The 21,016-nt window shown below is 56.3% G+C and overlaps 1 protein-coding gene across 1 annotated transcript in view; it reads right to left on the bottom strand.

Annotated features, from left to right (window-relative positions):
• The window catches only part of HELZ2 (helicase with zinc finger 2), a 30,153-nt gene extending 12,974 nt beyond the window's left edge, over positions 1-17,179 (bottom strand). Inside the window, exons 1-8 of the mRNA XM_038750016.1 lie at positions 16,143-17,179; positions 14,405-14,588; positions 14,110-14,217; positions 13,356-13,876; positions 10,732-11,370; positions 8,623-9,406; positions 7,839-7,914; positions 164-3,731 (exon numbers count right to left, since the gene is read on the bottom strand). Of these exons, the coding sequence (XP_038605944.1) occupies positions 164-3,731; positions 7,839-7,914; positions 8,623-9,406; positions 10,732-11,370; positions 13,356-13,876; positions 14,110-14,217; positions 14,405-14,588; positions 16,143-17,179 (6,917 nt within the window). The remainder of the gene's footprint in view (positions 1-163; positions 3,732-7,838; positions 7,915-8,622; positions 9,407-10,731; positions 11,371-13,355; positions 13,877-14,109; positions 14,218-14,404; positions 14,589-16,142) is intronic.
• Between the last annotated feature and the right edge of the window lie 3,837 nt (positions 17,180-21,016).

The raw sequence follows: 21,016 nt of genomic DNA, 5'->3' as shown, positions 1-21,016 counted from the left end.
CATCGTACTTTCCAAGCGCTCAGTACGGCGCTCTGCGCTTAGTAAGCGCTCAACAAACGCGACCGAGAGAATGAGGCCGCACCTGGCTCCCCGTCACCCCGTCCAGGCGGGGTCGGCGGCTGGACCCCCGGCCCTCCCGCCCCTCCCCTGCCCCAAGACTTACACATCAGGGAGGAGTTTGGGGATGAGCTCAATGGTGAATTTGGCCCTGGGCCGGGTGACCTCCGGCGGCATGTGCTCCATGGACACGTGGTTCAAGTAGAACTGCACCTTGTACTTCCGTTCCCTCCGGTCGGCTTTGGATTCGTCCCCGTCCGTCTCCTCCGTCTGGCCGTGGGCCACCCAGGTGTAGGTGTCGGGGTCGATGCGGAGCCCGGAGTCGGCCGTCGGGGCGGCGGTGGCGGCGGCGGCGGCCCCCCCGGACAAACTGAGCTCCCGGAGCCGGCCGCTCAGGCCCCCCTCTTCCTCCTCCTCCTCCTCCTCCGACGGGGTCCCGAGCTTCAGCCCCTCCAGCCGGACGCAGAGGTAGCAAGAAGAGAAGTTGACGTCGATGGCGCAGGCCTCCAGGAAGTCGTCCTCCAGGGAAAAGGTGCCCTGCAGCTGCCCCTGGCGATTCCTCTTCCGCTCCCAGGCGATCCAGACGTCCCGCAGGACGATGGGGTCGTTCTCGGCCACGGCGCTGGTGGCCGACTCCATGGCGCAGAGAGGGTCCCACACCCTGGAGTACTCCCGGGCGTCCTTGTAGGCGTCCCTGGTGGCCTGGGTGGCGTAGCGGGTGAAGCAGTCCACGGGCTTCTCGGCGTGCTCCAGACACACGGCGAACCCCGGGGTGAGGCTCCAGAGCTGGATGGAGGGCACCAGGAAGCCCCGCTGGACGTCGGCGGTCAGCTGCATGGTCAAGGCGTCCCCGGCGCACAGCTCCAGGGCCAGTTCCAGGTAGTGGAAGCACTTGCTCCGGGCCACGAGCCCGACCGTCCGGGGAGGCGGCGCCTGCTTCCCCTGGAGCAGCGAGGCCGCCCGCCCGAACTCCTCGGCCCGGACGGCCGAGAGGACGTCGGTCCAGACGGACGGGCTCACGGGGGTGGTCTGGTCGTCCAGCAGCCTCCCGGGGAGCGGGGCGCACTCCTTGCCGGTCTCCGCGGAGTAGACCCTCCTCTTCCACATCAGCCTGATGCCCCGGTCGCCGGAGGCGAAGGCCGGCTGCTCGACCAGCTGCAGCGCCCGGTAGTAGATCAGGTGAGGGTCCGGCAAGGTGTCCCGGTTCATGGGGAAGACCACCTTGAAGAAGCGGTTTTCCGGCTCCACGCCGACCACGAAGGCCAGCTTCTGGAGCACCTGGCCCTTGAGCTGCGTGGCCAGCTGCAGGGAGTGGGCCCGCCGCTCGTAGGCCAGGGCCCGCCCGTTCTTCCTGTTGAAGTCGTGGCACAGGAAGTCGATGTCGTCGGAGGAGTAGCCGAGAGGCGCCCAGCCCAGGGCGGCGAGGAGCTGCCGCTGGAGCACCAGGTCGATGTAGCGGCGGATGGGGGACGAGGCCCAGGTGTACCAGTCCACCTGCAGGGAGTAGTGGCCCACCTGGGCCAGGGCCGTGGAGTTGGAGCGGCTGAAGTAGGAGCGGCTCAGCAGCTTGCGAAACTCCAGGCTGGCCGGGGCCAGCTGCGGGTGGACGTCGTCGGTGGCGATGAGGTCCACCATCTTGTGGTAGTCCCGGGCGCGGGCGGCGAGCTGCAGGTGCTCCCACAGCGGGGTGAGGAGGCCGAACCCGGGGCCGGCCGCCGGGGCCGGCCCGCCCGCCGGGGCCCGGAGGTGGTGGGAGAGGTGGATGGACATGGGCAACAGGTGGCTGTACTTGTTCCTCAGCTGCCCCGCCTGCTGCGGGTTGGGCCGGGCCTGGCACCGCAGAGGGGTGATGTTCCTGGTGTTCTCCTTGTTGGTCAGGAACTCGGCCACAAAGCTGTTGAACGTGATCATGTACTCCTGGATCATCTGGTGGGAGCCCCGATTCCCCAGGGAGTTCTCTTCGTCCAGCTGCTCGTAGTAGCAGTCGCCCTGGAGGCGGGCCCTGCGGGACACGTGGGAGAAGTGGTAGGCCACGAAAACGCAGTCCTCCAAGGTGTCGAACCGGAGCGGGGCGTCGCCGGGGCGGCCCTTGATGAGCGCCTCGGCTTCCTCGTAGGACAGCTGCCGGTCCGAGCGGATCACGGAAGAGGCGAGGTCCTGCTTCGCCAACCTGTCCCCGCTCTTCTCCACGGTGAGCAGCAGGGAGACGGCCTGGCGGTCCCGCTGGGGCAGGAGGCTGCAGAAGTCCTGGCTCAGCTGTGGGGGGAGCATGCCCACGGGCTCCCTGCTTGGGGCGTAGTAGGTGGCCCCCCGCTTCTTCGCCTCCCGGTCCAAGGCCCCGTCTTGGGGCACGAAGCTGGCCACGTCGGCGATGTGGATCCCGATCTCGTAGTGGCCGCCCAGGTCCCGCACGCTGATGGCGTCGTCTAGGTCCCGCGAGCCCCGGGGGTCCACGGTAAAGGTCAGGTACGGGCGGAAGTCCTGCCGGGGCCCCAGGGGGACGGCGGCTTTGCCGGACTGGAACTTGGCCACCTCCTTAGTCACCGGAGCCGGGTACTTCTGGCCGGGGGCCAGGCAGTATTCCATGTCCAGGATCTTCAAGCCCTGGTCCAGGGTCAGCGCCAGGGGCAGGATCTCCAGAATGATGCCCAGGGGGTAGTAGAACCTCTCCCGCCAGGAGATGATCTGGACGTGGAACAGCTGGTTCCTCTTGGTCTCCTCGGTGATCCTCTCGTAGCTGACCAGCTGGATCTTCCCGCGGCTGAAGCGGCGGATGGGGACCAGGTGGGGCTTGGCCTTAACCACGGGCACGAAGATCTTGGTGACCGAGGGGTCGATGGGGATCATCACGCGGTGGTCGAACTCGTCCATCTTGCAGATGAAGGTGCGCGCCCTCTCCGCCTTCTCCAGGACGCCCACCACGCGGCCGTGGGGGCGGGGCGACGCCCCGTCTTCCGAGCCGGGGCTCAGCAGCTCCACCAGGACCCGGTCCCCGGTGAAGGCCGTGCCGCAGTTGACCCGGCCTTTGATCTGAATGTTCAGGGGCGGGGAGTCGTCCAGGCTGAAGGCGGACGCCTTCTCGAAGGCCTCTTTGACCAGCTCGCACCTCTTGTACATCTTGGGGTGCATGCGCAGGTACCGGTTCAGCGTCGAAGCGGGGAAGCTGACGTACTCCTGCCGGCCCGACAGGCGGGAGGAGGTCCCCGCCTTCACGTCCAGCAGGCCGTCCTCGGTCACGGTCACCGCCACGTTCTTGCTCTCATCCAGCAGCTCCCGGAGGATGGGGTCGTCCGTGTTGAGCTCGGCGTCCGACGACCAGGAGACGGCGTCGCTGTCGTCCTCGTCTTCCTGCTCCTCCGCCTGCTCCCCGGGGCCCCTGGCCCAGCGCTGCTTGTCGGCTACGTCCTGCTTGATCTGCTCCAGGGTCAGGCCTTCCGGAGACACGCTGCCCTTCTCGATACACTCCTGGATGAAGTGCTTCCACACCCTGCTGCACTGGCCGAAGGAGCAGAGGGCCACGGCGTCCCCCACGGCGATGACCTGGGACTGAGCCCGGGTCATCACCGTGTTGAGCACGCGGGCTTCGCTGAAGAACTCCAGGTTGGGAGCGGAGGTGCTGAGGAGGCTGTCTCGGTTGTGGACGGTGCTCACGATGATCACCCGGAACTCCCGCCCTGTCCGGAGCCAAGCAACAGACGTGAGAAGCCGGCCCCGGGCAGGTCGATCGACTGATCGGGGGGAATTTCCTGGACGCCTCTCGGGCGCGCGGCCCCTGAACGGGGAGCCCCTTGGGGAGAGGTCCGAAGACTTAGCGGACGCGACTCCTGCCCTCAAGGAGCTTCCCAACTAACGGGAGAGACACGCGCCGAGGTGAATTCCGCACAGGAGGGCGTGACTGCGAATAAAGTTACGTGCCCGAGTATTACCAGGGGCGAAGGGAGAGGGTACCTGAGCCCTTATGTGGCTTGGCAGCGGCGAGTGAGTTGGGGGGATGGCATAAGGTGGGAAGGTGAGAAATTAATCTGGGGAGGCCTCCTGGAGGAGATGGGATTCCAGAGAGGGCCAGTAAGGGCCCATGCTACCCAGGGGCCTTAAAGGGACGACTTCCAAGCAGCAAGCGGGATCTGTTTTGTCCAGACATCCACTCACGATACTACTACTATTACTACTACTACTAATAATAAGCAGCGCGGCTCAGTGGAAAGAGCACAGGCTTGGGAGTCAGAGGTCGTGGGTTCTAACACTGGCTCCAACTAATCAGCTTTGGGCCTTTAGGCAAGTCACTTAACTTCTCTGTGCCTCAGTTACCTCAATGGGGATTAAGACTGTGAGCCCCACGCAGAACCACCTGATTACCTTGTATTTAGAACTTAGAACAGTGCTTGGCACCTAGTAAGCGCTTAACAAATACCATTATTATTATTATAACAACTGTGGTATTTGTGAAGCGCTTACCATGGGCCAGGCACTGTACTAAGCACTGGGGTGGATACGAGGTAATTGGGTTGGACACAGTCCCCATCTCACGTGGGGCTCACGGTCTCAATCCCCATTTTACAGGTGAGGTAACTGAGGCACAGAGGAGTGAAGTGACTTGCCCAAGATCACACAGCAGACGGGTGGCGGGGAGGGGATGAGTGATCGAACAAGGGGGCGTTCAGGGAACACGCTGCCTCCAGAACCACGCTCCGTTGGTTCCGAATGGGATCCGATGTGGGGTCGGCCACGCTGCAGCCCCCACCCCAGGCGGGGCTGCTCCCACCCACCCCCACAAGCCGGAGAACCCCAGGAGCCGGAGACAGTACCTGGCTTTCCTTCTCCACTGGGCTCAAAGTGCAGACAGAGCCATTCCTCATCCCGAGGCCATCCTTGGGAACGTGAGGGGGCGGGGGTCCCCAAAATAGCTCCCGGATTAGGAATCCCAGTGTGACAGTGGGTCCCTCAAGGCCCCGAAGCCCGGAGGCCACTCTGGATTTCGGAGAGGGCTCCTTTCTTACAGCTTCGGGGTGTCCCGGGGAATCACAGACAGCTAATTTGCCGTTGCCATGGATTCACTTTCTACAGCCTCCCCCGCAAGCAGAACCGAGCTAGCCGCCTCCCTCGGTTCAAGCCCCCGGCCGAGCTGAATGAGAGATCTGAGGGTTGGACGGCTAAACCGGCCTGTTGGCCCCCTGGCCCTCTGCGGTGCACGGTGCTGAACTGAGGCTATCACATTTGACCACAGGTGGCCGGTATCTGGCCAGGAAGGGCCCGGCCTCTCCCCGTCTCCGACCCTCCGGTCCATCCCCGAGCGATCCCTGAGGTAAATCGCAAATGGAGTCTGAGTTGGCTGCACGGCCAGGCTCCTCCTCTGAAATATCTCCTGACTGACCCAGAAGCACTGGGTCAGTAAGAGAAGCTGCATGGCTCAGTGGAAAGAGCCCGGGCTTGGGAGCCAGAGGTCATGGGTTCAAATCCACACACCCCCCATTTGTCAGCTGTGTGACTTTGGGCAAGTTACTTAACTTCTCTGTGCCTCAGTTACCTCATCTGATGGGGATTTGTCCCACGTGGGACATCCTCACCCTACCTCGTTCTCGCCTGTCCCGCCATCGACCCCCGGCCCACGTCATCCCCCGGGCCTGGAATGCCCTCCCTCTGCCCATCCGCCAAGCTAGCTCTCTTCCTCCCTTCAAGGCCCTGCTGAGAGCTCACCTCCTCCAGGAGGCCTTCCCAGACTGAGCCCCTTCCTTCCTCTCCCCCTCGTTCCCCCTCCATCCCCCCATCTTACCTCCTTCCCTTCCCCACAGCACCTGTATATATGTATATATGTTTGTACATATTTATTACTCCATTTATTTATTTTACTTGTACATATCTATCCTATTTATTTTATTTTGTTAGTATGTTTGGTTTTGTTCTCTGTCTCCCCCTTTTAGACTGTGAGCCCACTGTTGGGTAGGGACTGTCTCTATATGCTGCCAATTTGCACTTCCCAAGCACTTAGTACAGTGCTCTGCACATAGTAAGCGCTCAATAAATACGATTGATGATGATGATGATGATGATCCTGATCACCTTGTATTCCCCACCTCCAGCACTTGGAACAGTGCTTTGCACATAGTAAGCGCTTAACATATGCCATCATCATTATTATTACCGTTAGGATACTGGCCAAAAAGACCAATATCCAGCCCGTGGTTCCAGCCCGGCCTGAGCCCCAACCACTTAAAATCAATCAATCAACGATATTTATTATTGCCATCATCATTATTATTATTATTACTGTTAGGATACTGGCCAAAAAGACCAATATCCAGCCCGTGGTCCCAGCCCGGCCTGAGCCCCAGCCAGTTAAAATCAATCAATCAATGATATTTATCAATCATATCAATAATAATAGTAATAATTGTGGTATTTGTTAAGCACTTACTTTGGGCCAGGCACTGTACTAAGCGCTGGGGTGGGGGCAAGGAAACGGGGTTGGACACAGTCCCTGTCCCACGTGGGGCTCCACAGTCTCAATCCCCGTTTTACAGATGAGGTAACTGAGGCCCGGAGAAGTGAAGTGACTTGCCCAAGGTCTCACAGCAGACACACGGTGGAGCCGGCATTAGAACCCAGATCCTTACATATCTATTCTATTTATTCTATCTATTTTATTTTGTTAGTATGTTTGGTTTTGTTCTCTGTCTCCCCCTTTTAGACTGTGAGCCCACTGTTGGGTAGGGACTGTCTCTAGATGTTGCCCACTTGTACTTCCCAAGCGCTTAGTACAGTGCTCTGCACACAGTAAGCGCTCAATAAATACGATTGAATGAATGAATGAATAGTACGTGCTTAATAAATGCTATTTATTTATTTATTTTATTTGTACACATTTATTCTATTTATTTTATTTTGTTAATATGTTTTGTTCTCTGTCTCCTCCTTCTAGACTGTGAGCCTGCTGTTGGGTAGGGACCGTCTATGTTGCCAACTTGTACTTCCCAAGCGCTTAGTACAGTGCTCTGCACACAGTAAGCGCTCAATAAATACGACTGAATGACCGAATGAATGACTGTGAGCCCCACGTGGGACAGGGACTGTGTCCAACCCAATGATCTTATGTCTCCCTCAGGGCTTAGAACGGTGCCTGGCACGTAGAGAAGCAGCGTGGTTTAGGGGAAAGAGCCCGGGCTTCGGAGTCAGAGGTCGTGGGCGCTAATCCCGGCCCCGCCAATTGTCAGCTGTGTGACCCGCGGCAAGTAATAATAATAATGATAGCATTTATTAAGCGCTTACTATGTGCAAAGCACCGTTCTAAGCGCTGGGGGGGTGGATAGAAGGTGATCAGGTTGTCCCACAGCGGGCTCACAGTCTTAATCCCCATTTTACAGGTGAGGTAACTGAGGCCCAGAGAAGTCAAGTGACTTGCCCAGAGTCACACAGCAAGTCGCAAGTCACTTCACTTCTCTGGGCCTCAGTTCCCTCATCCGTAAAATGGGGATTCAGACTGTGAGTCCCACATGGGACAACCTGATTACCTTGCATCTACCCCAGCTCTTAGAACAGTGCTTGGCACATAGTAAGCACTTAATAAATACCATCATCATTATCATTACTATTATTCTATGAACACCGCTCAGAGGCCAGGGTCGGCAAATCGACCAATCAGTGGCCCTCGCTGAGCACTCACAGTGGGCTGGGCACCGTGCTAAGTGCCGGAAGACAGGCTCCCCGCCGACCAGGAGCTTCCGGCCCAGAGGATCGTAAAGAGCAGAGAGCGGAAGGCTTCGCCCGCCGTCCAAAGGGAGACCCACCTGGCAGGTTCTCGAAGTTCTCCACCGCCACTTCTCCCAAATATTTCTTCCTCAGCTCCTGCCGGATCACATTCACCTGGAGAAAAGGCCAGCGGAGTCAGCGAGGCAGGCGGAGGAGAGGGAAGGTTCTGGCCAGCGATCTCCCCCGCCCTTCTGAGCACATTAGCACATATATGTATATATGTTTGTACATATTTATTACTCTATTTTATTTGTACATATCTATTCTATTTATTTTATTTTGTTAGTATGTTTGGTTTTGTTCTCTGTCTCCCCCTTTTAGACTGTGAGTCCACTGTTGGGTAGGGACTGTCTCTATATGTTGCCAATTTGTACTTCCCAAGCGCTTAGTACAGTGCTCTGCACATAGTAAGCACTCAATAAATACGATTGATGATGATGATGATAAGCTCCGGTCGTGGGTCCTAATCCCGGCTCCACCACTTATCAGCTGCGTGACTTTGGACAAGTCACTTAACCTCTCTGGGTCTCAGTTACCCCATCTGTAAAATGGGGATTAAGGTTGTGAGCCCTGAGCGGGACAACCTGATTACCCTGTACCTACCCCAGGGTTTAGAACAATGCTTGGCACATAGTAAGCGCTTAACAAATATTAATATTATTATAAGCCCCGAGGAGCACCGGCCCCGGGACGGCACGCCCCAGTGGGTCCTCCGAGAAGTCCCCCGTAACGGACCTCTGAGCCGGCCAGGGCCCCGTCGAGCCGAGGGGAAGGGACCGCTCCTCCCAGGCCCCGCTGCCGCTCGGGAGTGAGAAGGGTTACCTGCATCCCGTGGGACACCACGCAGATCCGCTTGAACTCCGGGGTCCCCCACTCACAGGGCCACGTCCGGTACACCTCCTGCACCTTCTCGATGACCTGCAGGATCTCGGCGGCATTGAACCACGAGGTCATGGACATGTCCCGCTCCGGCGTGCCGGCCACGTGGCAGAACGCCAGCGGGTACATCTCGGGGTGGGGAGGGATGCGGCCGCTGGCCTGGATGGCGTTGCCCTTCACCACGTAGAAGTGCCGGGAGACGAAGGAGACGATGCCCTCAGTGGAGCGGTAGTTCTCGTGGAAGATGACCCGGCTCTGGACAGCCACCTCGTGCTTCTCTCGCTGGTAATACTGGAAGAGCCGGTTCAGCAGGGTGTGATCCGCCGACTGCCCGTTTCCCACGGAGAAGAGTTTGGGGGTCACCTGCATGTGGTCTCCGGCCAACACGACGCGGGTGTCCAGGTTGGCGTAGGCCAGGGGGATCAGCGCCTCGCACTCCAGCATCTGCGCCGCCTCGTCGATAAGGATGTGAGAGAAGTAACCGGCGGGCACGCGGAGGTCCCGGGAGTGGGTCGTGGTGGAGATGATGACCCGGTGCTGGTCGAGCTCGGCCGGGGAGGGCTGGCGGAAACAGAGTTGGTTCTCGGCGAGGCAGCAGTACTGCAGGGTGATCGGGTCGGTCTGGCTGATGGAGCGGTCGCTGGGAATGACCCTCAGCGGGACGGCCTCGGGGTGCCCGTCCGTGACGTGGGCGTGGAAGTACTCCCGGATGTAGATGTCGGCCGCGCTGGAGGCCCGAGGGAGAAATGAAGAAGGGTGAGGTCGGGGAAGGGCTGCGGGGAGAGTGGAAGCGCGGGGCGGGGCGAAATGGGGCTCTCCCGCTCCCCCTCTCCCCACCCCTTGTCGAAGAAAAACCTCAGTTCGGTGGTCTGCACGCGCCAAGGCAAACACGAGCCTGAAAGCGGCTTTGCTGATTAAGGTAGATGGGTGCTTTGGGCTGGGTTAACTGGAAATCAGAGGCACTGGAAGGCGACCCATCCGAGTGTGATTGGAGAGAGTTGGCTTTGGGGAGGGACATTCCTTAACAGGTATGTGTTGGCATGTCAGGTAATATTCCAGGGACAGGAGATTGGGCAACTCTGGTGACTGGATGAGATGACACCGTGAGGACAGAGCGGTCCCAATGGCCAACAAGAGGAAAGGGGAAGTATTAGGCAACTGCCGAAACCAGAAGCCAACATGAGACGCCCTGCTCCGAAGAGCGACAGAGGCGAAGGAAACAACGTGGCCTAGTGGCTACAGCACGGGCCCGGGAATCAGAAGGTCACGGGTTCCAATCCCGGCTCCACCACTTTTCATTCACTCAATCGTATTTATTGAGCGCTTACGGTGTGCAGAGCACTGTACGAAGCGCTTGGGAAGTACAAGTTGGTAACATATAGAGACGGTCCCTACCCAGTAATGGGCTCACAGTCTAGAAGGGGGAGACAGACAACAAAACAACACATATTAACAAAATAAAATAAATAGAATGGTAAATATGTACAAGTCAAATAAATAGAGTAATAAATCTGTACAAACATATATACAGGTGCTGTGGGGAGGGGAAGGAGGTAGGGCGCTGGCGTTGAGGGGGGACCGGGACAAAAAAACTCACTGCAGACCTCACGTACAAAGAACTCACAGCAAACGATCCCTGAGTACAAATCAGGAGTTTCCCTGATGTGTTTTAGCTACTGTTCACTAGGCTGACATTTACTTGTCTGCTGTGTGATCTCGGGCAAGTCCCTTCACTTCTCCGTGCCTCGGTTACCTCACCTGCAAAATGGGGACAGAGACGGGTGAGCCCCTTATGGGATGGGGATTGGGTCTGATCTGATTAGCTGGCATCCACCCCAGCAATTTGTGCAGTGCCTGGCGCATAGTGAGTGCTTAACGAATACCACAATTCTTCTTATTATTAAGAGTCCAGAAGTGACGGCTGCGATGAGCTTGGCGTTCAGAGGGGAAGCTTACCAGGGTATCAGGACAACGGCGGGCCAGGCCCTTCCTAGTCAACGGTGGCATCGGCCGGGTCCCCGCCCTCCCTACCAGCCTAGAGGAAATCCTCACCTGTTGGTGTGGGTACAAATCAGCACCTTGGTCTGGGGCTGTTTAATAATCTCCAGGGTGGCCATGGCCAGGGTGTAGGTCTTGCCCGTTCCGAAAGGACCGTAGATGAGAAGAGGGGGCACCTGGCGGATGCCAGCGGCCTCCCCGGTGATGAACGAGATGGCCAGCTTCTGTTTCCGGTTGCCATTGAGGGTCGCGGGGGGCGGCTTCAGTCGGGGCAGGGAGCAGGCGGGCACGTCGGGCACCACCAGCCTCTCGTCCATCAGGGTGTCCACGGCCTGGTGCCACCGGCGGAACAGGAGCCGGTCGATCTGGAACTGGACCTCCACCTGGGAGGTGGTCCCCGCCCGCAGGTCCATTTTCGCGCAGCAACGGGCGGGCAGCTGCAGCCACACGCTGCGCTCGCTCGTGGCCTTGCCCTCCACGCAGACCTCATACACCAGGTTGTCTGGCGCAGGGACGGGCGCCAAGTAGGCCGTGTTGACCGCCCGGCTCAACAGGTAGCCCTGGTCCGTGTCCGGCGTCAGAGCGCAGGGGATGGGCACCTCGGCATACAGCTCCCCAGGGGGCGCGAACTTCATGCCCACGGCGAGCGTCTGCAGCATCGACATGAGCGAGACCGTGACCTGGAGGTTGAGCCTGGGGCAAGGAGACGAGAGGGTTAGCGGGCCACGGACGGGGTGGCCTAGTGGACGGAGCCCAGGTCCACCTACACTATGGGTCCACTGAGGGTAGGAAATAATAATAATAATAACGATGGCATTTATTAAGTGCTTACTATGTGCAAAGCACTGTTCTAAGGCTGGGGAGGTTACAAGGTGATCAGGTTGTCCCACAGCGGGCTCACAGTCTTAATCCCCATTTTACAGATGAGGTCACTGAGGCCCAGAGAAGTTACGTGACTTGCCCAAAGTCACACAGCTGACAAGTGGCGGAGTAGGGATTTGAACCCATGACCTCTGACTCCAAAGCCCGTGCTCTTTCCACTGAGCCACGATGCTTCTTGTGCCTGCTTCTTGTTATACCGTACTCTCCCAAGCGCTTAGTACAGTGCTTGGCACCCAGTGAGCGCTCAGTAAATATCGCTGAATGAATGAGTGAATTCTAGTCTCAGCCCTGCCCCGGGTCTGCTGTTGGACCTTGGACAAGTCACTTTACTTCTCGAGGCCTCAGTGACCTCATCTGTACAATTAAGACCGGGAGCCCCGTGTCGGGCATGGATCGGGTCCAACCTGATTACCTTAGATCTACCCCATCGCTTAGCACGTAGCCTGGCATGTAGTAAACGCTTAATAAATGCTGGTAAACAATGACCAAACTGGCCTGGGACAATTCCCCTTGTCCAAGCAGCCCGGTGGGCTTGCACTCCCCAACTGGATCTCCCAGGGATGGTGCCTGCTTCTGGGAATCTCGCCTCCCCATTCCCCGTGCCAGCTAAATCCCTCAGGGGAGAAGCAGCACTCTCTACGATGGCCTAATGGGAAGGGCCTAGGGCTGGGAATCAGGAGACCTGGGTTCTAATCCCGGCTCCCCACTTCATCATCATCATCATCAATCATATTTATTGAGTACTTACTGTGTGCAGAGCATTGTGCTAAGCGCTTGGGAAGTACAAGTTTGCAACATAGAGACAGTCCCTACCCAACAGTGGGCTCACAGTCTAAAAGGGGGAGACAGAGAACAAAACCAAACATACTAACAAAATAAAATAAATAGAATAGATATGTACAAGTAAAATAAATAGAGTAATAAATATGTACAAACATATATACAGGTATATATATATATATATAAGTGTATATATACACTTGCCTGTGGTGTGACCCTGGGCAATTCCCTTAACTGCCCCGGGTCTCAGTTTCCCCATCTGGAAAAAAGGGATAACATTCCAGTTTTCCCTCCCCATTGGACTGTGAGCCCCATGGAGGACATGGATTGGGTCTGATCCGCTTGCATTACCCTAGTGCTTAGCATAACACTCGGCACAGGGTAAGTGCTGCCACGGGGTAAGTGCCTGAGAAGCAGCGTGGCTCAGCGGACAGAGCCCGGGCTTTGGAGTCAGAGGTCATGGGTTCAAATCCCCGCTCCGCCACTCGTCAGTGGCTGTGTGACTTGGGGCAAGTCACTTCAGCTCTCTGGGCCTCAGTTCCCTCGTCTCTAAAATGGGGATTAAAACTGTGAGCCCCCCATGGGACAACCTGATCACTTTGTAACCTCCCCAGCGCTTAGAACGGTGCTTTGCACATGGTAAGCGCTTAACAAATACCATCGTTATTATTAATAAATACCACAATGATTATTATTGCTGTTATTATGATTACAGGCCGCTGCTTGTCCCCCTCCCGCTTTCCCTCTCTGCAGACAGCCTCCTCTAAGGGTCTCCTTTAGACTGTGAGCCCCTTGCCGGAGAGCGACCCAGAAATTTATAGGTTTTCTCGGACTCGCCTAACCACAAGTGCCTAATTCTCGATGAGGACCGCCGAGCTGCCTACCTTTGCGCTTAATCAAACCCAGCTCCCGAATAGCCAGAGTCCCTGGGTCTCCCAGCGACCCGCTCTCATCCTTCCCACCTAAGAGCCAGCATCCCACTGCCCATCCGGAATCCCCGGTCTCGCCGGGCTCACTTGGCCACAAGCCGCTGCTGGGTCTCCTCTTCCAGATACAAGAAGTGATGCATCTTCTCACGATAGTTGAAGCGGGTGGCTGGGCCCTGGGCCAGGCCGCCCGGCCGGAACTCCAGGGCAAGCGCGGGCACCTTGTATTTGGCCAGCAGCTGCAGGTCGTCGCTGCTCCTCTTCACGCTGGGAATGATGTGTCGGTTTCCCCCGTGCCAGCGGGCCAAGTCCACGAAGCGACCCTCATCCCGCGGCGGGGCCTGGGGCGAGGGGCTGTCCCGCCGGCCCACCGTCACCTGTAACTTCTGCAGCAGGACGGGGCGGTGGCCGAAATCAAAGACCACCCACTGCTCGTAGGCGCCGAAGGTCACGCAGTCCATCCGGACCTCTACCTGGGAGGTCAGCGCGGTGCCCGGCACGTGGAACCGCTCCCCCTGAGCATAGCTCACTCCCCGCTGGAGCCCTTCGGCCACCAGGGAGAAGGTGGCCCCGGTCAACCTCTTCAGAAGAGCCACGTGCAACAGAGGGTCCTGCAGAGAGAAGGGAGGCCTTGGGGGTCAGCTGCAGGCATGGGCGGGAGCCGGTCAGCGATCAATGGGCTGTACTAAGCACTGGGGAGGATACAGTACAACAGAGTTGGGAGATGTGATCACGGTCCACAGTGAGCTTACGGTCTAGGGACCGAGGTGTCCCCCCGAGAGCCGCCCGGAGCTGACGGGAACCAGTCCGAGAGGCACGTTTTGGGGAGGCCCCTCCAACTCACCATGGAGCTGATGATAAACGTCCACTTGTACTTCAGCCTCCTGTCTTCCGAATGGACCCTCAGGGGCTGCTTGCAGAGAACCACCACGTTCTCCACCTTCTCGGATATCTGGGGGAGACGGTCAACGGGTCAACCGGTAGCTCGCCGAAACACGCGTCCCGCCCGGACGTCCCCCCGCCTCCCGGCCTCCGCGACAACGCTCAATAAATACGAATGAATGAATGAATGACATTGGGGACCACCTCCAGTTGGGCACCCCAGGCACCCCTCCCGCCCGCCGTACGCAGCCACTCACAACGAGGACTTCGTTGCTGCAGTGCTGGTAGTCGAAGATGAGCCGGTCTGAGTAGGAGAGCAGCCCGTCCTGCCGGGCCGACTCGGCTTTGGTCCTGGTGGCCTGGGCCCGCTGGATCCACTCCTGCAGCTCCTCCGGGGAGTGGGCCTGCGTACAGCCCGTTCCGTAGACGCAGATGTCCGGCCTGCACGGTCAAGGAAGTCAGAGGAGCCTCCGGACCTGACCCAGGGGACTCGAGGAGCCTAGCTCTGGCCTCAGGCTAAGGGAGTGGGGGCTGGGACAGGTTGGCCGCCAGGAAGATCTGGGACGCGGTGCGGGAAGTGGGAGTGGAGGAGGGACCCCGTACGCTCCGGGAGGCTAGAGAGGAAGGGAACGCTATTCCCCATTAACCCTCCTTCCCCTCTAGGTTCAGCAGGCCCCTTCCAGGGGCCGGCACCTCCTCCTGTAGGGACGCCTTGCGAGGAAGCCGCATCAGACCTAGAGGGGCCAAGAAGCGGCGTGGCTTACGGGCCTGGGAATCGGAAGGACGTGGGTCCTAATCCCAGCTCCTCCCAATCCCAGCTTGTCTGCTGTGCGATATATGTTGCCAATTTGTACTTCCCAAGCGCTTAGTACAGTGCTTTGCACACAGTAAGCGCTCAATAAATACGATTGATTGATTGATTGATTGTGATGACCCCGGGCCAGTCACTTCACTTCTCTGGGCCTCATCTATAAAATGGGAATTAATAATAATAATGATGGTACTTGTTCAGCGCTTACTATGTGCAAAGCACTGTTCTAAGCGCTGGGGGGATACAAGGTGATCAGGTTGTCCCACGTGGGGCTCACAGTCTTAATCCCCATTTTACAGATGAGGGAACTGAGGCACAGAGAAGTTAAGTGACTTGCCCAAAGTCACACAGCTGACAACTGGCCTCACGATTAAGACTGTGAGGCCCATGTGGGATGGGGACTGTGTCCATCCTGATTATCTTGTGTCCACCCCAGATGCCTGGCACATAGTAGGTGCTTAACAGATATATTAAATATAAATTTAAATTAATAAGGTCAAGAATACCTGTATATACGTATATATGTTTGTACATATTTATTATTTATTTTACTTGTACATATTTATTCTGTTTATTTTATTTTGTTAATATGTTTTGTTTTGTTGTCTGTCTCCCCCTTCTAGACCGTGAGCCCGCTGTTGGGTAGGGACCGTCTCTATACGTTGCCAACTTGTACATCGCAAGTGCTTAGTACAGTGCTCTGCACACAGCAAGCGCTCAATAAATACGGTTGAATGAATGGATGGATGAATGAATGAAAGAAGAGGTCAGCGGGGGAGGGCAGACCGAACACCGAGAGATCTGAGAAGCAGCGTGGCTCAGCGAGAAGCAGCGTGGCTCAGTGGAAAGAGCCCGGGCTTTGGAGTCAGAGGTCATGGGTTCGAATCCCGGCTCCGCCACTTGTCAGCTGTGTGACTTTGGGCAAGTCACTTCACTTCTCTGGTCCTCAGTTCCCTCATCTGGAAAATGGGGACTACGTCTGTGAGCCCCACGTGGGACAACTTGGTTATCCTGTATCTACCCCAGCGCTTAGGACAGTGCTTCGCACATAGTAAGCGCTTAAGAAATGCCATCATTATTATTATTATTATCTGGGGGGCACCGCGGGAAGGGAATCCAACGGCCCGTCCCCTTCCGCCCCGCTCCTCGCCCCGCGGGGGCCGCTGCCAGCCGAAGCCCCTCACCTGCTGCAGAGCTTGAACTTGGTCAACCCAAAGGGCGGTGCCCGGTGGCGCCACTGCGGGACTTGGTCGTAGGAGACCATCTGCGTGTGCTCCAGGGTGGCACAGTGGTTCTCAAAGTTTTCCTGAGAGCTGCAGGTCACCAGGCAAGCGGGGCAATAGAGCTGCACCTTGGGCCCGGTGACCGGGCCTCCGCCGGCCCCGTGGGCCGCCTTCGGGTCCCCCGCCGCCTCCGGGGCCGCCGTCCCCTCGGGCCGGAGCAGAGCCGAGCGCACGAGCCTCCGGGCTCGCTCGGCCTCCCACACCGCCATCTCCACGTCGCTGTGGGCGTAGTGGCAGCGGGAGGCGCCGTGACGGCACGGCTGGCCCCGCGAGACGTACATGCAGAAGTCCAGCTGCTGGCCGGCCTTGGGCAGGGGCCTGATCTCCGTGTAGCGCCTCTTCTTCCGGCTCTCGCCCGTCACGTGCACCAGGACGGGCAGTCGGGTCTTGTGCTCGGGGCACTGCTCCCCGGGGCCCACGGCGAAGATCCGGGCCGGGCGCTGGTAGAAGCAGGGCTTGCAGACCTCCTGGAAGCGCCCCCCGAACTCAGTGCGGATCTCCTCCCCCGTGCCGGAGGCCCTGGCCGGGGCGCGGGCCGCCTGGCTCTGCGCTCCCGCCACCTCGGCTTTGAGCCACAGCCTCTTGACGTTGTGCTCCCTCTCGAAGGTCCAGACCAGAGCCTCCTCGGGGCTGCGGGCAAATGTGCACTGGTTGCGATGTTTCCGGCACCCGTCCCGGGGGCTGTAGTACCGGCAGACCTCGTAACGGGCCGGCCGGGGGAAGTCCGGCCTCCGGCCCACCTTCCTCCACTCCTCCTGCTTCTTGGCTTTCCTGGCCCGGGCCAGCAGGATCTCCCGCGGGCAGGCGTGCTCCACCTCCCGCAGGGTGTACGTGCTCTCGTTCACCCGCTCGCTGCAGCGGGTGCATACCAGGCAGAGCTCCACCTGGCTGAGGAGCCCGCCCAGGGGCCCGGAGGCCGGCCCGTTGGCCGGCGGCATCGCCCCTCCGACCGCCGGCCGCACTCGGCCGGACGGGAGACCTCGGGAGGAGGAGGAGGATTTCCCACACCGGTTTCAGCTGGTCCTTCCCGGCTGCGGTCCCGACTTCAGAAACCTGAAGAGGAAAGGAAAGTCAAAGTCAAGAGATGATGATAATAATTTGTTAAGCGCTTACTATGTGCAAACCACTGTTCCAAGCGCTGGGGTGGTTACAAGGTGATCAGGTTGTCCCACGGGGGGCTCACAGTCTTCATCCCCATTTTACAGATGAGGGAACTGAGGCCCAGAGAAGCGAAGTGACATGCCCAAAGTCACCCAGCTGACAATTGGCGGGGCTGGGATTTGAACCCACGACCTCTGACTCCAAAGCCCATGCTCTTTCCCCCTCGTCCCCCTCTCCATCCCCCCATCTTACCTCCTTCCCTTCCCCACAGCACCTGTATATATGTATATATGGTTGTACACATTTATTACTCTATTTATTTATTTATTTATTTATTTTACTTGTACATTTCTATCCTATTTATTTTATTTCGTTGGTATGTTTGGTTCTGTTCTCTGTCTCCCCCTTTTAGACTGTGAGCCCACTGTTGGGTAGGGACTGTCTCTATGTGTTGCCAATTTGTACTTCCCAAGCGCTTAGTACAGTGCTCTGCACATAGTAAGCTCTCAATAAATACGATTGATTGATTGATTGATTGATTTCCACTGAGCCAGGCTGCTCCAGATGAAGTTGAAACCCTCCCCCAAACCGTAAGCTCATTGTGGGCAGCGAATGTGTCTCTTATGTTATATTGTCCTCCACAGGACAGCATGAGCACTCCACAAATACAACCGACTGACTTGTCTGTCCAGGCGTTTGGTACATACTAAGCGTCGAACAAACACCTCAATTATTATTCTTAATAATAATGATGGTTTCTGTTAAGCGCTTACTATGCAAGCACTGTTCTAAGCGCTGGGATAGATGCAAGGCGATCAGGTTGTCCCAGGTGGGGCTCAAGGTCTTCATCCCCATTTTACAGATGAGGTAACTGAGGCACAGAGAAGTTAAGTGGCTTGCCCAAAGTCACACAGCTGACAAGTGGCTATGTCTAAGCGACTCTGTCTAATGGACTCTCCCAGGCGCTCAGTACAACGTTCCACATAGGGTAAGTGCTCAGTAATGATAATAATAATAATGATGGCATTTATTAATCAATCAATTGCATTTATTGAGCGCTTACTGTGTGCAAAGCACTGTACTAAGCGCTTGGGAAGTACAAGTTGGCAACATATAGAGACAATCCCTACCCAACAGTGGGCTCACTGTCTCTTACTATGTGCAAAGCACTGTTCTTAAGTACAGTTGCTTGATTGACTGATTTCAGAGTCGCTCGCCCTGTTTGGGGATCCCACCGGGGAGGGGTGGGTGAACCCCGAGGGGGGAGATTTTCCTCCTGCGGACGGATCGGAAGAGGAATTTCGACTCTCGAAACAACCCTCTTCCTAAAATACTCATCTCCGGTGGACCTGGCCTTGGAGGTTTGACGTGGTTAGCCAGGGATCGCTTCCAGAGCCTTCCCGCATTCATTCATTCATTCAATCGTATTTATTGAGCGCTTACTGCGTGCAGAGTACCTGTGCCAAGCGTCGGATGGAGGCCACAGGCGGCACAAGAGCATGTGTGTGTCTTTCTCTCTGTCTTTCTCTGGGCCTGGCTGCCATGTCACACAGCCTTAAGAGCAGCCCAGATCCTGCCCTCTGGAGACTGGAAGCTCTTCGTGGGTAGGGAATGTACCTATTTATTGCTTTATTGCGCTCTTCCAAGCTCTTAGTTCAGCGTTTTGCCCACAAGAAATGCTCAACAAATACAACTGAATGAAGGAATGTTGCCAACTGCAATATGTTGCCAACTTGTACTTCCCAAGCGCTTAGTACAGTGCTCTGCCTTAAGGATCTTACAATCCGGTTTATTTATTTATTTATTTTATTTGGATGTATTTATTCTATCTATTTTATTTTGTTAATAATAATGGCATTTATTAAGCGCTTACTATGTGCAGAGCACTGTTCTAAGCGCTGGGGAGGTTACAATAATGATAATAATAATGGCATTTATTAAGCGCTTTCCATGTGCAGAGCACTGTTCTAAGCACTGGGGAGGTTACAATAATGATAATAATAATGGCATTTATTAAGTGCTTACTATGTGCAGAGCACTGTTCTAAGCGCTGGGGAGTAATGGCATTTATTAAGCGCTTACTATGTGCAGAGCACTGTTCTAAGCACTGGGGAGGTTACAATAATAATAATAATAATAACAATGGCATTTATTAAGCATTTACTATGTGCAGAGCACTGTTCTAAGCACTGGGGAGGTTACAATAATAATAATATGTTTTGTTGTCTGTCTCCTAATTCTAGACTGTGAGCCAGTTGTGGGGTAGGGACCGTCTCTATATGTTGCCAACTTGTACTTCCCAAGCGCTTAGCACAGTGCTCTGCACACAGTAAGCGCTCAATAAATACGATTGAATGAATGAATGAATGAAAATGAAGGAATCCCTATACTCCAGTCTAGACGGCACCTAATAAATGCTTAACAAATACCATTAAAAAAAAAAAAGTCCTCTGCCTTGGCACTCAATCTTCAGATGCCAGCCATCAACCCTTCACCCCAAGTGGTGGCCACTTTCAATTTGAAATCAATTTGCCAGCCCTGGGGGGTGGCTCTCTACCACCTCTCCACCACCTCATTCACTCCCTGCCTTCTTGCAGAGAACCCCATCAGAGGAGGCGGCCGGGGTCTGGGGGAGACTGGAACCCTAAATCCCGCCCGGTGTCCTGAAACTGCTCCTCTGGCTCTCCTGACTTTCTCTCCGGGGAATCCGGAAAGCCCCAGTGTGTGGAGAGAAAGGTTCCTATGGAGACACCTGTGCCCTGGAGTTCCTCTCTGTGGGAGGAGAAGGAAGACGAGGAGGAGGTGGAGGAAGAGGAGGAGGAGAGCGATGCCATGGCACATTCCATCCCTCAGCCCGGCTGTAAATTAAAGGGTAGTAGCTCAGGCCGATGGAACAAACGCTTAGTCTCCTGATCTCGGCCTCCCACAACTCCCCGGTGTGCTGGAGAGGTGAACCTTTGACAAAGGAAGGGACGGCAACCCAAGAGAGAAACAGCCTGGCCTAGGGGAGAAAGCACCAGCCTGGAAGTCAGAAGGACCTGGGTTCTAATCCCAGCTCTGCCCCTTGCCGGCGGTGTGACCTTGGGCCAGTCACTTTACTTCTCTGGGCCTCAGTTTCCTCAACTGTAAAATGGGGATACCTGTTCTCCCTCCTAATTACACCGTGAGCACCTTGAGGGACAGGGACTGTGTCCGCCCTAATTAAACTAATGACTCCAGCACTCAGGACAGTGTTTGACACATAGTAAGCGCTTAACAAATACCATAAAAAAGAGAAAGTGAGCTCTGGCACCTCTTCATTCCTCCATTCAGTACAGAGCATGGGTTTGGGAGTCAGAGGTCACGGGTTCTAATCCCAGCTCCGCCACTTGTCAGTTGTGTGACTTTGGACAAGTCACTTAACTTCTCTGGGCCACTTATATGTTGCCACTTGTACTTCCCAAGTGCTTAGTACAGTGCTCTGCACACAGTAAGCGCTCAATAAATACGATTGAATGAATGAATGGGCCTCAGTTACCTCATCTGTAAAATGGGAATTAAGACTGTGAGTCCCATGTGGGACAACCTGATTACCCTGTATCCCCCTCCCCCCCAGCACTTAGAACAGTGCTTGGCACATAGTAAGCGCTTAACAAATGCCATTATTATTATTATCATTATTATTATTTATTGAG

This window comes from Tachyglossus aculeatus, chromosome 8, assembly GCF_015852505.1.
Source record: "Tachyglossus aculeatus isolate mTacAcu1 chromosome 8, mTacAcu1.pri, whole genome shotgun sequence".
Taxonomy (NCBI): Eukaryota; Metazoa; Chordata; class Mammalia; order Monotremata; family Tachyglossidae; genus Tachyglossus; species Tachyglossus aculeatus.
Note: the sequence above shows the minus strand (reverse complement) of the source record. Positions and strands in the feature narration are given on the sequence as shown.